The sequence below is a fragment of the Macrotis lagotis genome, chromosome 5 (genome assembly GCF_037893015.1).
Source record: "Macrotis lagotis isolate mMagLag1 chromosome 5, bilby.v1.9.chrom.fasta, whole genome shotgun sequence".
NCBI classification, from domain to species: Eukaryota; Metazoa; Chordata; class Mammalia; order Peramelemorphia; family Peramelidae; genus Macrotis; species Macrotis lagotis.
In genome coordinates this window covers 214,730,878-214,747,973 of record NC_133662.1, presented here as the reverse complement: position 1 = coordinate 214,747,973, position 17,096 = coordinate 214,730,878, and the positions used below count along the sequence as shown (strand labels likewise).

At 39.3% G+C, this 17,096-nt stretch overlaps 1 protein-coding gene across 3 annotated transcripts in view; it reads left to right on the top strand.

The window, feature by feature from the left end:
• The window catches only part of LRIF1 (ligand dependent nuclear receptor interacting factor 1), a 39,135-nt gene extending 22,065 nt beyond the window's left edge, over positions 1–17,070 (top strand). Inside the window, exons 5-6 of one of the 3 annotated variants that reach the window (XM_074188397.1) lie at positions 88–147; positions 5,127–17,070. In XM_074188397.1, the coding sequence (XP_074044498.1) occupies positions 88–147; positions 5,127–5,134 (68 nt within the window). In that variant the 3' untranslated portion in view covers positions 5,135–17,070. Of the gene's footprint in view, positions 1–87; positions 879–5,126 lie in introns of those variants that run through there. The other 2 variants (XR_012468664.1, XM_074188396.1) reach the window with 2 other exon arrangements.
• The last annotated feature ends 26 nt before the right edge of the window (positions 17,071–17,096 follow it).

Below are 17,096 nucleotides of genomic sequence, written 5' to 3'. Positions count from 1 at the left end.
AGGGAGAACTCTAAACCTCTGTGGGGTTCAAATTTCTTTCTAAAATAGGAAGACAATTTTCCTTTTCTTTTTTGCCTTTGAATATAGAAAGCCCATTCAACCATGGAAACAGGGATGTGTTGATTACTAAAGAAGCAATAATCTTTGGTAAGCTTTATAAAATGTTCGTTCGTTGAATCTACATAATCATATAAGAATACAATAGTGATAAATCTGTGAGACTGTGTGAGATTGTTCCCCATTGACCATTTTGACTCTTTCCTGCATGATACTGGGGACTCAAGTGTAATGCCAATGTTTGTGTCTCCCCAGAGATGCTAGAGGACTGGGAACATGAAAAATTTAAGATAAACCCCAGGCTATTGGCCAAGAAGGGAAACTTTTCAGTGAGGGAGGAAAGAGTGATGAGTTTCTTGACTCATGTGCAAAGTGCTTTGAGTAACGTGTTCCCCTGGAGAAGTTGGGAGCCTGCTTCTGGGAGAATGAGAAGGATATGTAAAAACAGTGTGAACAGACTTATGATTATAGACATCCATAATTACTTCTGATTTGCCAAATATATAAAGAATAGGAAACTTTGCATTGAGGATTTTTTTTTAGGGTTTTTTTTTTGGCAAGGCAAATGGGGTTAAGTGACTTGTCCAAGGCCACACAGCTAGGTAACTATCAAGTGTCTGAGGCCAGATTTGAACTTAGATACTCCTGACTCCAGGGCTGATACTCTATCCACTGCACCACCTAGCCACCCCCACTTTGAGGATTTTGAAAGACCTTGGCTAGTTTTTGCTATGACTTTTTAATGGCAACTCTATTGGGTGTTCTTGATTTCTTGTGGTATGACTCTTCTTCCTCTTGGTGTTGAGAGAGGTCTCTGTCTCTCTTTTCTGTTCTAGGTGAAGGGGAAAGAGCCACTATCAAGGATGCCCCAGAATATTGGCATTCATTGTCCAGAGGGCACTTTGGTATCCTGGTCTTGCAGGCTGGGATTTATAACTAGCCTACCATCAGTGTCTCATGGAGCAAGGAGTGACCTGCTGAACCCAGACCAGTGGAAGGTGAAATTAGGCCTTATCTGGCAGTCCTACCACAGTTAGTGAATGAATTTAGTGAGATCAGTCCTATGTAAGAATGGAGTTAAAATTTGAACCTTCTCCAGAGACCTAAGCAGGAAAGTAGACCTCTAAAATGTTTGGGACTATATTTCTCTAGTAAATATTCTTTCCTAAACACTTAAAAAAAAATCAGATGCTGCAGAAAAATTAGAATGGACGAGGACTGAGAAGAGGTCATTAGATTTAGTAGTAAGAGATCACTGGCATTTAGAAGAGAGAACAGGCTTAATTAAATATCAGAAACTAGATTGCAAAGGATTTAGAGAGGAAAGGAGCGGAAGTAGAGATTCTTAGTATAAGTATGTAGCTGACTTTCTCAAGGAGTTTATCTGAGAATGGGAGGGAGACATAAAGGCTGACAAAGTGGGAGTATTGCTGTGGGGGCCTTGGGAAGATGAGAATTTTGGAACAGTCTGTTAAATAGTAAATTGATCAGAGATACAATAAAAGGATTGCTTTGCTATAGTGAGCACCCAGTGAAGGTGATATAATAAATTTTTGCTAACCAAATTGGAATAGCAATGGAAAGCCCAGATCATTGGAATAAATCTAAGGTTAGAATTTGGCAGGGTTTGATCAGCAGTAGGACTTGAGGTAAAAGGATTTGAAGTGTAGAGGATAGTTTAGTTGATTGAGCAAGGGACTGAAGAAGAAAATGTTGGGTAGAAAAATGCAGGAATGATGGATCTAAAAAAACCTAGAAGTGGAAAGTTTGGAGTTCATGAAAACTGAGCATATTGAGGAAATGAGATGTTAGTGCTGGAGGGAGCGAAGATATATTCATTAGGAGATGTGGTAGAGAGAAGACTTGTGAGCCAGGCACTGAACTTTTTGAAGAAAGAATGTTTGAGTTGAAAGGTAATGTCTTCCCTTGGTTGCTGAGAAGATGATATAAGAGGGCATTCTGGAAGCCGAATTGAGGAGCAAGGAGTCATCTTACTCTCTTGACACAGTGAATTGGCATTGGGGTGAGACTAATTGAAACAACATTAGAAATGGTACCTAGGGATACAGTATTGGGGAAGCCAGCTCCAGAATAGGGAATGAGAAAAGGATTTAAAGGAAAAGGTTTCTCAGTCCTTTTATGGAGCATGCATATCAGAAGGCATAATGGAAGTGTTGGGTAGGACTGGAAAAAGGTACTGAGAGGATTGAGGGAATGGGATTAAGGAATTGGTACTTGGGGGTGGGGTATGGGTTTGTAACCACTACCCTGGAAAGGTTCTTGAGAGAAAATGAGAGGATGGTCAAGAAGTCATTGCTAATGGCATGAGCCAGCATGGTGAAATGGAAAGAGTAGATGATTTGATGCCAAGGCAATCATTCCAAGTTATAGTTCTGCTCTTTTTTCTTGGGCAAGTCATTTAATCTCTTGGCCTCATTTTTTCATTTGTAACATGAAACCTTTTGGACTAAATGAATTTTATGGTCATATGGGGGTTTTTGAACGTAGAACCCGTACCCCAGTAGAAGTTAAAACCACTAGAGAAGAAAGCAAATCATTATCTCATTTTTGTGTTGCTGGTTTTTTTAGCATTTTAAAACTGAATTTAAAGTAAATTTTAAAAATGAATTCACAAACTGGATTCATAGAATCTTTTAAAAAAAAATTTAAGGTAATGGGTTAAGTGACTTGCCCAAGGTCATGCAACTAGGCAATTAAGTATCTGAGGCCAGATTTGAACTCAGGTCCTCCCTACTCCAGAGCTAGTGCTCTATCCACTGCACCACCCAGATGTCCCCAAATTCACAGAATCTTAAAAAGTATAAGGGACCTTCTGACTTTTCATTCACTGAGAAAATCTCAGCAACGTTTTTGACAGGTATTATATTTAGAAGTTTTATCAACTGGGTACTCCTCTCCAACAACATGAACAATTCTTAATTGTTAGAAAGTTACTGACCTGAATTCTCTCCTCCAAGACTCACCCCAACTCCCACTCTCATTCTCCCTGCAACTTGTAACTTCTGTTCATAGGTCCTAATTCTGCGTTCTGGAGAAATATAGAATGAGCCTTTTCCCCCCATAAACCTTCAACTATTTGAAGGCTGTCAAGATTTTGGTATCCTTGGGAGTGGCTAGGTGGCAAAGTGGATAGAGCACTAGCCTCAGACACTTAATTACCTAGCTGTGTGACCTTGGGCAAGCCACTTAACCCCACTGCCTTGCAAAAACAACAAAAAAAAAGATTTTGATGTCCTTCATCCTAATGAATTCAGTTTATTTGAAGCTCAAAATTAGCATCACAATCCAGATATATTCTAATCAAAGATTATGTTCACTCTTGTACCTGTATTCTAGACCTTATAATTCACACATGCACTTAGCTTTATCTCTCTACACCAGAGGTGTCAAAATATGTGGCCCACAACACCTGGTCAGTCCAAGCCAGATTGATTAACAATTAAGAATATAATAAAACAGAAGAATATAATAAAACATCCATATTACATTTTAAACTCAGTCAATATACAACCCATAGGAATCCTTATGTACAGTTTAGTGACCACCATTTCTATTTGAGTATGACAGCCTTGCTTTAGACAACTTTTAAGTTGCAGAGAAAAATACTAATTTAGCTTAGTAAATTAGGGAATATTTCCTAAATGAATACCATCACCTACCCTTAAAAATGTCATTGAATAATGTGGACTTGTAGAATCTAGTTTACCCTTGGTCAGATCATTTCTTCAAATGTAACTTAAGAAAATGCTATCAGATTTTGAGTTGAAAAGGACAGTTGAATCTATTTCACCTGGAATCCCTTTTACAATATTGTTGATGAGTGCATGAAATCCCAGCCTGTGTATGAAAACTTGTACCAATAGATGCTATTTAGTGAGTCAATCCTTTTTTTTTTACATTGAACTTGGGTCCTTAGGAAACTTTTCTTTTTGTTGAACTAAAGTATTGCTTTTCTACATTTTATATCTACTAGGACCAAGTAGAAGTTCTTTCTGCAACATGATAACCAACATGCAGACCACTATCTTGTCCTCGCTAATTTTTTTTTCTAAGCTAAACATCTTTTCTCAAGACTAAATATTTCTGTTGAGTTGTTTCAGTTGTATCTGATTTTCTGTGACCCCATTTGGTGTTTTCCAAGGATCCTGAGATGGTTTGCCATTTCTTTCTCCAGCTCATTTTATAGATTGAAGAAACTTGAGGCAAGCAGTGTTAAGTGACTTGCCCAGGGTCAAATAGTGTCTGAGGTCAGGTTTGAACTCAGAAAATTGAATCTTTTTTTTAGGTGGTTTTTTTTGAAAGGCAAATGGGGTTAAGTGGCTTGCCCAAGGCCACACAGCTAGGTAATTATTAAGTGTCTGAGACCGGATTTGAACCCAGGTACTCCTGACTCCAAGCTCAGTGCTTTATTCACTACACCACCTAGCCACCCCAGAAAATTGAGTCTTTCTGGCATCAGATTCAGCAATCACATCACACCCAGATGCTGTCAGCTAACGACTACTTCCTTCAAACAATCCTTAGATGGCAACCACTGACCAAGTTGTTCTTCCTGCACATACTCCAATTTGTCATTGTGACAAAGTATTGGTCACTAATTGGATGCCAATTCTATTTCCCTCCCACAAAATCATTATTAAAAAAAAACTTACCCTTTGACAAACAAGATACCGTCATCTATCCTGACAACAGTTCTTAGAGAGACACATAATGAGCTAGAGTACTGACAATTGATGAGACTTCGGTTCAAATCCTGCCTTAGATATTAGTTGTGAGACTAAACTAGTCACAACTTCAAGTCATAACTTCTTAGGACTGCTTCCTCCCAATACTCCCCCCCCCCCACACACACATATACATTGTTTATTTACCTCAATGCTTTATGAAATCTTATGGCACTTAAGTTGTGTCACTCTTAGGTAATTTTCCATTACTGCAGTTCACGGTCCATTCTAAGACTGTATGATCCTATATGTCAAAAAAAAAAAAATTCTTTTAAGAAAGACAGAGCCCGTGGGGTTCACAATCTATTCTTTCCTCTTCTCTAGGGATATGACTCCCAAACTGCCCTCTGCTGTATGCATATCTATACTCCAATTAAATGCAGAATGTTTTCCTTCAGTGACTTTTCTGTGAAGAAGGCACTGTACTGTACCTGCACAGTCTTGCCTGAATCCAGTTATATCCTTGGAGATGGTTAAGACTTCTTGATACTTGCTAAATCTAGCATTTTCTTAACGAACTTGCCCTTAAAATCTCTGCGTTGATTAGAATGGACCCTGAAGAGAATCCATGAGAAATACATCTTTCCCAACTGTTTAGCAGGTGTGTATACTTTCTGATTCCTGTTTAGGTATGGTTTTGATACTGGTAAAATGGGTCAGATACCATTATTTATGACATAGTTTTTGTTACTCCTTTTCAGAGGAAAAATGTGGACAAATTTTAAATGATTGTTAATCCTTTTATTCAAGTATATATCAGGAGGTGCACGTGCTCTTTCTTTGAACTCAGCAAATACAAGTCTCAGTTTGGAATGACTTCCATCACCTTCTAGTATGAGTAAAATCATTCTTGCTATCTTTCAAGGTCCTTTTCATTCAGATAAATGATGTTCTGTGGTACTTTAGTATCCACTGAGTATTAATGTGTTGAGTGACCCAAACTTTTATCTTGTTTTGCACATGGGATCTGTCCTTTTGGTAAAACAATAGTGCCTTGCCACTGCTTCACAAAGTTGCCTTTTTTTGAGGTGTCCTTACTTTGTTCCTTTTATTTGGTCATTTTTCACAACCCCATTGTCAACCTTTTTGCTCTTGCCATTCTAAGACTAAGGCAAAGCTACTCAGTGAAATGATGCTGCTGCCTAGTCTGGAGGAAATGGCAAACTCCTGGATGCCCTTGTACTTGATTGTGACCCAGCCAAGAGATGCCTTTTCAGGTTTTCCTTCTTTTGGTATATTTTACTGCTCTGAGGTCAACCTGGATTTCAGGGACAGCATTTGCATCCCTGTTTGCCTTTTTGAGCTGGTTATCAGTACCATGTGCTAGACCCTGAACTGAGCCCTGAAAATAAAAAAAGATAACAAGGTGGTCCACTCCTCAAAAAGCTCACGATCTAAGGGAATCTGGTGAGGGCCAACAAAGATATACAGCTAACTTACACAGGATAAGGAGAAGACATGAAAAGGAAGGCACTAGAATGAAGAAGTATTGGGGGAAAAACTGAGTTGGGATGTTTTGTGAGTAGAAGTGTAAATGTATGGTGAGAGCAATTGAACTGGTACCAGACTGGATTCAAACAATTGAAGGGATGTTTTCTTGGACTATTTTCACTAATATCAAGACCTGCTTTTCCTGTCCTGCACACTACAATCTTTAGTCTGGAAAGTGTTCTCCATGATGAAGGGAACTAGAGGATAGAAAAGTATCAATGTTTTGTTAACAGGCAAGAAATCTGGAGTAAATGGGTGGGATTCCTTCCAAAAACCATGAAAGTGGAAAGTCAGGAAGAAGTAGTTAATGGAAGTGTCCTACCCTCATGTGTCAGGGAGATGCTAAAGAAGGCAATCTGATAGTGATGCAGTTTAGATAGATTTTTTTTTTAGGTTTTAGCAAGGCAAATGGGGTTAAGTGGCTTGCCCAAGGCCACACAGCTAGGTAATAATTATTAAGTGTCTGAGGCCAGATTTGAACCCAAGAATTCCTGACTCCAGGGTTGGTGTTCTATCCACTGCGCTGCCTAGCCCTTAGATACAGTTTTTTAAAAAATTCAGGAAGACCTAGATGAATGGAAGTGAGTCACCTTCATAGACCCTTAGTCTGTAGTCCTTAGGGGTAAGAGAGAATAATGGCAAAGAAGAGCCCCCTCTGGGGGTTTGAACATTGCTGATTCCAGCCATATCATCTGAAGCAACATCTGAAGACACCTGCTGTTTGCCTTATCTTGACCCCACTCCTTTCATATCACACACCCAATGCTTGGAGTAGAGCAGTGTTCTCAGTCGCATTGGACAGTGGAGTAGTTCTAAGCAGCAGGAGTGGTCCAGTGGATGTGCAGTAGCACAAGTGCAGGCCTCCTAGAGCTCCTTGTATAATGTGTGGTAACTGCAGAAAGCTGCCAGTGCAACCCTGATCATTGTGATGATGTTTTTCCTTTCTTGTGAAGAAGACCATGATGTCAGGGAGGTGATGCCATGACAAGCATGTAAATTGGATTTGAGTGAGGGGGTGACTGTGCTAAGTCACCAGCTTCACTTTTCTCTAGAGCATCTTGATCCAGTGGTCAGATAGGAATCAGGATGACCAGAGATAGCCCTGGATGTGAGGCATCAGGGTTAAGTGACTTGCCCAAGCAATACAGCCAGTGTCAAATGTCTTTAAGACTGGATTCGAACCCCTGTTCTCATAACTCCAAACCAAGACCAATGCTCTGGCCACTGCACCATCTGGTGGGCCCCAAGAGAGGACTTGGAGGACCAAGGAGGGTTCTTGTTGAGACAGCTTGCTTTAATGAAATTTAAAAAGCGGAAGCATCTAGCTATAACCTATAGAAGAAGAAAGGGGAAAATCCTCAGAGGCCTTTCATGGGACAAAGGTTTTGTATGTTAAGGATTTTCCAAGGACGGGGAGGTACTGTTGGCTAGACCAGGAAAAATTGTGAGGTCATGATTTAGGACAGTTCTCCCTGAATGTTGATGAGAGTTGGGACCTATTGTGGATGCATTGTCATCTTTGCTGTAGCACTGATTAGCTGCTACTTGCTTTTCTATTGAGAGTCCCACTGTCAACTACCAAGACTGTCACCAACCACAAGGACATGGTTATTGCTAGTATTCTAGGTGACCTTGACACAGGAGGCAACTGTTGACTGGCAAGTTGACAACAGGTACAGATGCAAGCTTTATTGCCAGCTAGCCAAAGCAATGGGCACAACTACAGGTCTTGGCAGCAACAGTTCAGAGGTTAAGGGACAGAGATGTGGGACTCAGTAAGAACTGGCTAGTAGGGGCAGTGGGAAGAGACCGGATTAGTGGTAAATTGGGAGCCAGTGAAACTTGATTTGAGTGGTTAAAACTCAGCTCCAAAGATACCTACATACTATGGCTTAACTGGTATAAAGTCCTGGAATCTCTCCCATCCAGCCATTTTGGCTGGCATGGTTGTTTTGTGACTGACTTTATGTCCCCCATTCCTTATTAGGCAGTTGAGAGAATACTCAAATTTCAGTGGTCCAAACTGTCCCACTACCTTGCCTCATTCTTGGGAATATAGGTTTGAGTCCAATCTTTGCAATTCAAATTGATTGGAGAGTATATATCCTATTGCACATCTGAGACACCAACCTGCTTTTGGAGCCAGGAATATTGGAGGCTACACACATATCCTGTTTTTCATTTGCATCTGTGTGCTCTTAGCTACCATCCTGTAGCAGTGTTGCTCTTCAGGAACAACTAACTCCTTCCTCTTTCACACTACATTGGCCATTACCACTATGTGGTATACTGTGTTTAGATGGAAGAGACCCATAAGCAATTGATGCAGAGATCCTCCTTACTATGGGGGGGTGGTAGTCCATGGCAACCTCTGTGTTTGGTCTCATCATTGTTGCCTGATACTGGGTTTTGTAGACCTCAACTTTTACAGCGCTGGAGCCACATACCCCTGGTGCAAATCCATCCTACATGTAGCCATCTTCTCTTTAGCTATAAAAGAAGGCAGATGTCCCTTTATGGTTATTTCTTGAGAGTGATGTCTGAAACAATCTGTCATTGTTTGCATTTTTTTGTCCTATCTTTACAGGATGCTTTTGTTCATAGGTTCACCTCTTACTAGATTTTCTGTTCTTCCTACCAAATCTTCATCTGCAGTGTGATACTTTCATATAATGAGGTATATGCCAGAAAAAAAATTAGTCCCTTACATATTGCTTCCATGTTTTGGAAAAGAAAGGAATTTTTCTAGGACATGGTGTGGAGTCTGAAGACTGGAGTAGAGCCCAGAAAGGAGTGAAGGAATGGATGGTCTGCAAAATTTTTAAATGGAGATTCCTGTAGGAATTCACTAATTGGAGGAACAAAGGAATAGAGAGAAGTTCTCAGGCAAAAAATCTAAAGGGACTGAGGTATCTTCAAGAATGAGAATGCTGCTAGCATATGGTGAAGTCTAGAAATCAGGTGTAAGTGATGGGAGAGTAGAGAAGTAATATACCCTGAGTTTGTTGCCTTGTAGACTGCTGCTCACCAATTCATGATTATTTATTTTAATTAAATAGTACTTCTCTCCAGTGTGGGCCTCACAAAGCTCAACTTATATTTTCCAGGGCCATCTCTTTCTTAAATTAATATTTGACTCTTTCTCTGCTTCCAGGGTTCATGATTCTTGAAACTCCTCCTAGCCTCTCTAAATCTCTGTATGGAATGTGCCTGTGAACTTAACCTACACACATCTTAATGAAACTTGCTTTCTAACTTCTAGTTGGAAAATATCCCTCTAGAAGACTAGCTAGATGTCATGACCAGTGGTGGGGGAGGAGAGGAGGGAGAAAATAGAAGAAAAAAGTCTTTCTGTCAAGTGAAAAGTTAGGTTCTTCCCTAACTCATGGCCCTTACTATGTCCAGTTCTCAAACTTTACTAACATCCTTTCTCTGGAGAAGATAGTAAAACTGCCTCTTCCACAGAGGTGGAAAACTGAGCTCATCTTTGTTTAATGGATCATTGAACTAAAAGGATGTACTAGAGGTCCAGGCTTGAATGATTGCTGTTGAAGAGGTTTGGATAGATCCTGACAGGAAAGGATGACTCTATGAGCCATTATGGGAGGCTTTATTTATTAGTGGTCAATTCATGCCCTCTTAACTATAAATATCTCTAAAAGTTCTGGCCAGGGCCTATACCTAATCTGTTGCTAAGACCTGTCAATTTTACTTTGGCCTTCAAAACCTTAATCCTGGATTATTGCAATAGTTTGCCTAGTGGGTCTGAGTCTCTCCCCACACCAATACATCATCCATTCAGTAACCAAAGTGACTTTCCCAAAGTTCCAGTTCAGCCATGTCGCCCCACAATTCAAACTCCAATGGCTTCTAGTTGCCTCCAGAATCAAACATAAGATGCTGTTTGACATTCAAAGGTCTTCATAACCTAGCCCCTCCCACCTTTCCAGTCTTCTTTAACACATATTCTGATCCAGTGACACTGGCCTCCTTGCTCTGTTCCCATGTTAGAAATGTCCAAAATACATCTGCCTCATTTTACTCTTGAGTCCTGTACTCTGGCAGGAGCTAAGTAGCATTCTTTATCATAGTGCCTCTGGAGTCAGTTTGTTGCAGTTGATCAGAATTCTTTAAGTCTTTCAAAGTTGTTTGTTTAGGTGGAGCCAAGATGGCATATACCTAGCTGAGCTCTCCCAACATTCCCCTCTAAACAACTTTAAAATGATTCCTCAAATTAAATTTTAGAGTAGCAAAGCCAAGAGGAAGTTGGAATAAGACATTTTTCTGACCTAAGAAAACTTAAAGAAGTTGACAGAAGTTTGCAATATTGAGACTGAGGTCCTAAACCCCATGAGGAAGTAGTAATAGTGGCCACATGGAAGCTTTGAAAGTTCTTAACCCAGAGAAGATAAGGTACAACTCAGAAAGTTTACAGGGGACCCTTTGCTGGCACTAGGTACAGCTGGTACTGATTAGCAACTCTATTACCTATATATAGTTCTGGACAGCAGTTCCAGGGCCGAGAGAAGCACTGACAATTGGTCAGAAGAGAGCAGGAGCCCTGGTCACAATCAAAGTAAAGAAAGTACTAATGCTTGTGGCTGAAGGGGATTCAAGTCCTTCCTGGCTATAAAGATCAGAATGCAAATCAGGAGAGCAGTAACTACACCTCTCCCAGGATCACATCACCTTGAAAACACCTAAAATTTGCCAACCCCTAGAACTACCTCTGAAAACAGCAGCACAAAAACTTCTGAAACTTGGAACAGTGCCTCCCCATCCCCAAGTGAGCAGAGCCCAAATTAAACAAAAGTTCAAAGTCAAGAAACAGACTGGAAAATGAGCCAACAACAAAATCTGATCATAAAAGGCTACTATAATGGCAAGGAAGACCAAGACATAAACTTAGAAGAAAACAGTGTGAAAACAACTACCAAAAAAAAAAAAACCTCAGAGAAAAATGCTAATCATACCCAAACTCAAGTATTCCTGGAGAATTTAAAGAGTTGTGTGGTAGAGGAAAAAATGGGGAAAGAAATGAGAGCAATGCAAGAAAATTATAAGAGGCACAAACATATTGAAGAAAATAAAACCTTAAGAAACAATTGGTTGTTTTCCTTCATTCTCAAAAAGGACTAAAATGATATCACTATTTTTGGGTCAGGATACAGTGTGCCTGACTTGCTGATCAGATTAATATAAGCTCAGAAGGCTCTACTATGGGGCAAGCACAAATAGTACATGTGAACATTTGGGGTGGAGATGGCTCTAAATTTGTACAACTCTCTTTTGAACTACTGCATTTCTGCGTGATATGGTGGACATCCTGTGTCAGTGTCTTCCTTGTCTTGCAGTTGATTCCAAAATTCTTCTGAGAGATCTTCAGAAAGTCTCCCTATATCCTTCTGCCCTCCATGTGAGCCTTGTATAAGTTTTCTATAAAAGTCTTTTAGGCAAACATACATTTGGCATTTGACCAATGTGACTAATCCATCAGAGTTGTGCTCTCTGCAGTAGAATTTTAATGCTTGGTAATTCAATATAAGATCAAAGTGTTGGTACCTTATTTTGCCACATGACCTTCAGAATTTTCCTGAGACAATTCAAATGAAAGCAGTTCAATTTTTTTTGCCTTGTTGCTGGCCAACAGAATGTCATCAATCTATACTGAAGCCAATAACCATATACCTCAGGTTCAAGTCAGTCCCTCTCTTAACCAAACTTTCAACTAAAGAGGTTTTTGAAAGTTACATGGCAAAGTGCCTAGTACTGATTCTATTTCAACTGAGATTTACAAGGCAGGAAGTTTCACAAGCATTCAACAATGAGATCAGCACAACAGCTCTACAGACCCTTAGTTTGGTAGGCAGTCTTAATACCTCTTCTCTCCCATACTTTCCTTAGGAGTCTCCCAAACACTGAGCTAGCTCTGGCAATGTGTACATTAACCTCATCATCTACTTGAACATCCCTGGAAAGTATACTACCAAGATAAGTGAACTTATTCACAGCCTTCAAAATTTCTCCCATTTGCTGAAACCAATGGTTTTATGTGGATGGTATGCTGTTCGCTGATGGAAAACCTCTCTTTGTATTGATAGACCAAAAATAGTACAAGCAGCAGAAAATAGAATCATCTATCAGTCTCAGAGGCTGAATTGAGTGCATAGTCACATGCAAACAAAGTCACACACACACCAACTCTCTCACTTTAGTCTTGGCTTGTAGCCTTTTCAAATTAAATAATTTACTAGCAATGTAGTAGCTGACCTTGATGTCATTTTCATTCTCACTGAAGGTGTCTGACAATGTTGCTGAAAACATGCTGAAAAACATGGGAGCAAGCGCACAGCCCTGCTCCACTTCAGTGGTCATTAGGAAAGAACAAGAGCATTGTCTATTAGGCAGAAGGCAGGCAATCATGCTATCATCAAAAATATACAATACTAATGAATTTCTCTAGGCAGCAAAATTTTGCCATAATATTTCACAAGCCCTCACAACTGATGGTATCAAAGGCCTTGGTCAGATTGACAAATGTTATATAGAAATGTATGTTTTGCTCCCTGGTTTTATATATTTCCTGGAATTGTTAGGTAGCAGACAACATATTGACTGTTCCTTGGCTTTTTTCTGAAGCCTTATTGACTCTCAGGAGATGATCTTCTTTAAGGTGAAGGATCAGCATATTAATGAGAGTTCTGGCAAGATTCTTGCCTGTTCCCCCCTACACCTTACCCTCCCTGCCCCATGATTATCACGGTACAATCTATTTCCTTTACTTTTATAGAGATAACATCCTTGAACTCCTAGGAGAATAACTTCCTCTCGCCATATAACTCAGAAAATTTCCATCAGCTTCCATATTAGTAGTAGACTTCCTGCCTTTTAAATCTCAGTTGAAATAGAATCAGTACTAGGCACTTTGCCACATGACTTTCAAAAACCTCTTTAGGTGAAAGTTTGGTTAAGAGAGGGATTGACTTGAACCTGAGGTATATGGTTATTGGCTTCAGTATAGATTGATGACATTCTGTTGGGAACACAAAGGTAGTGTTCGGTCCATCTCTCCAGAATCATCTTATCAGTAATCAATGTGGCTCATTCAGCACTGCTTAGTTGAGATGCAGCATAAGTCTTTGGCTCATAAATCATCTTCAGGGTGTCATAAAAGTTCTTTAGATTGTTATTATCAGCATAAAACTGAGTATCATCTGCCTTCTTACTGAGCCAAGAATTCTGAATCTCTAAGCTTTGCTTACCCTGTACTTTTGATGGAGTTAAATGATGCTTTCTTAGAGATGGACAATCTATCTTGCTGTCAAAGTCTGTGGAGTTCTTGTTTTTTGTTTATCAGCTGAATTTTCCCATCATTTTTGTCAAGCCAAGCTTAATATTTGCTTTTGTTCTTCCCCAGATGAGTAAATGTGGTTCTGTGTGCCAGAGCTCTGAAAGATGCCAAATTTTTTTCTGCTCCATTGTTGCCAATTCTGTGTTGACTCAGCTTTACCTTCAAATTAGCAGTGAATACTCAAAGAAACACTCTAATCTGCTAACCTGAAATCTTTTTGTAGTCATCTTGCCTTGGGGCTGCCACTTTTTTTTGCAAGGCAAATGGGGTTAAGTGACTTGCCCAAGGCCACACAGCTAGGTAATTTATTAAGTGTCTGAGACTTCATTTGAACCCAGGTACTCCTGACTTCAGGGCCAGTGCTTTATCCACTGCGCCACCTAGCCACCCCATGGCTGCCACTTTTCTTGAATGTAATCATTTAACTTAAAAAAAAAATCTATGATCAGTCCAGCACTCTGTACCCACACATCACCTTCATCATTCTCACAATCTATCTCTTCTTACACTGACAGTCTATTGAATATTAGTGTTTGCTGGGAGGGTGACTCTACTGAGTTTTATTGCATTTAGGTAAATGAAAGATGGTGCTGATGATAAGGTCATGAGCAGTGCTAATCTTTAGTAATAAGTGACCATTGCTGTTGCTATTTCCTATTCTAATCTTCCCAAGGACTTCCTGCCATGTCTGGATGTCTGATCCTACTGTAGCATTAAAGTCAGCCAGAATTATAAGCTTGCCTTCTTTTGGCACATCGATGATGAAGGTCTCCAGGTCTTTGTAAAATTTTTCTTTGACCTCATCAGGGTTCATACATATTGATAGAAGTGTGTTTCTTTCCTAGAAGTGGCAATTATATTGTCATGAATCTATTGTATGAGTTTTCTATAAAAGTCTTTTAGGCAAACATACGTTTGGCATTTGACCAATGTGACTAATCCATCAAAGTTGTGCCCTCTGCAGTAGAATTTTAATGCTTATTAATTCAATATAAGACTAAAGTGTTGATACATTATTTTGCCACATGATCTTTAGAATCTTCAGATCTTCAAGCTTGTTGACTATTAGGTTTTTTGTTTTTTTTTTAGGATTTTGCAAGGCAATGGGGTTAGGTGGCTTGCCCAAGGCCACATAGCTAAGTAATTAGTAAGTGTTTGAGACCGGATTTGAACCCAGGTACTCCTGACTCCAGGGCCAGTGCTTTATCCACTGTGCCACCTAGCCTCCCCGACTATTAGTTTTGATTGTAAAACCTATGCCAGCTTCAGGGTGCTCCCCATCACAGCAGCCCCTCCAGAAAAACATAAATTCTACTCCAACTTTGAGAAGCTGACTTTCATTTGACAGTCTTATTTCATTCAGGGCTGCTGTTTGAATGGGTTACCTCCTGAATTCTTTTGCACACGAGCTGTTCATCTTTCAGGTCTACCAGATTTTGTGTTGTTCATAAATGTATACACATTACGTTTTTTGATGGTTAGTAGAATCATCTTTGTACAAGAATTTTTACTTTTTTTTTTGACCTTAGGTGGTATCTCTACCTGCTATGGCAAGCAGGCCAGGGTTGAGTGAAGCAATTTTTAGGTCACCTTGTTTAGTTCCTTCCTCATGACAGGAGGTAAATAGTGCAGTTCTTAAAAAAAAAAAAAAAAAACTGTCCAGGGGACTGCTGAATTTCACAGATGCTTCAGTTCAGGGAGAAAATGACCCTGCCTGTGGACAGGGTTATGACTACAGCTCCCAGTATATCTGCACCTGCCTCTGCATAACCTATCTGTTGCTACAGGACTTTAAGTTAGGTAAAAATGTTATGTGTGAGGTCTTTTAATTCATATACACATTAGATTTAAGTGGGGCAGAATTGGGCAGAGTTGTCAGTCTTATTCTCCCAGTGTCATTGGAGTCCAGTGAAGATAAAAGTCAAGATATCTTAACTAGCAATGGCCTGTGACATAGTGGATGACCTTGGTATCTTCAACATCCAACCTACAATGCCTACTTTAGATGCTCTCATGACTATTGGTTCAAATTGCTTTTATCTGTTTATCTGTTTATTCCACCATGCTTATAGTAGGTACCTCTTTAACTCACTGATGAATTTGAGCCACCTGGGTCACCCTTAACTTCGCATAGCCTGTATTCCAAATTGGTTTGCCAGGTTGTGACTGCTGTGTAAGCTACAGTTTCTTGGAGTCACAAATGAGAGTTGGGTGAATCAGGTGGACACCAAAAGTGAAAAACAGGCCTCATAGCAGAGATACTAGGTTTACTTGAACATCCCACACCCTGGTCAAATGGTAAAAGAGGCACAAAAATCCACTGAAGAGAAGAACTCCTTAAAAAGCAGAATTGGCCAAATGGAAGTAGGGGTAGAAAATGTCATTGAAGAAAAGAGCTACTTAAAAAGCAAAATTGGTCAAATGGTAAACAAAACACAAAAATCCACTGAAGAAATTGGCAAAATGGAAAATGGTGAAAAAAACATCTTACTGAGGAAAATAATTCCTTAAAAATTAGAATTGGGCAAGTGGAAGCTAATCAGGAAACAATAAAAAATCAGAAGAATGAAAAAATAGAAGAAAAAATAGAAGAAATATCTCATTGATGAAACAACTAACCTGGAAAATAGATTTGAGGAGACATAGTTTAAGAATTTTTGAATTGCCTGAAAAATGCCTAGATATCATTTTATTGAGGAAAATGACCCTGATATCTTAAATCCGGAGGGCAAAATAGAAACCGAAAGAATCCACTGATGATGTCTTGAAAGAGATTTCAAATTGGAATGCTAATGAACTGCTGGTGGAGTAGTGAACTGGTCCAAGCATTCTAGAGAAGAATGGTATAAAGGGTGTAAAACTGCATACCCTTTGATCCAGCAATACCACTACTATATTTGTATCTCATAGAGATCAGAGAAAAAGGAAAGAGACTTATATATAAAAAAAATTATATAAACTCTTTTGTGGTGGCAAAGAATTGGAAATTGAGTGGATTTGGGGAATGGCTGAACAAGTGGTATATGATTGTGATGTGGTATTTACTGTGCTATAAGAAATGATGAGGGATGATTTCAGAAAAACATGGCAAGATCTATCATGAACTGATGCAAAGTGAAGTGAGATTAGGAGATCACTGCACAGTAAATGCAGTGTGGTAGTGATAATCAACTGTAAAAATATATTGCTACTTTGATCAATACAATGATGAAAAAATGCTCTTTACCTATAGAGTGAGAATTGATGAACTCTTCAGTGCAAATTGAGCTTTATTTTTCTTCCTTTTTAATGTATAGCTCATGTGGAAATATGTTTTGCATGATTTCATTTTGCATGATAAAAAATTCCCTGCCTTCTCATTGGATGTGGAAGAATTTGGAACTCAAAAATTCAAAAAGGAAAATGCTAAAAAATAAATGATTAGAATGTATTTAAAAAATAACCAAAAGTTG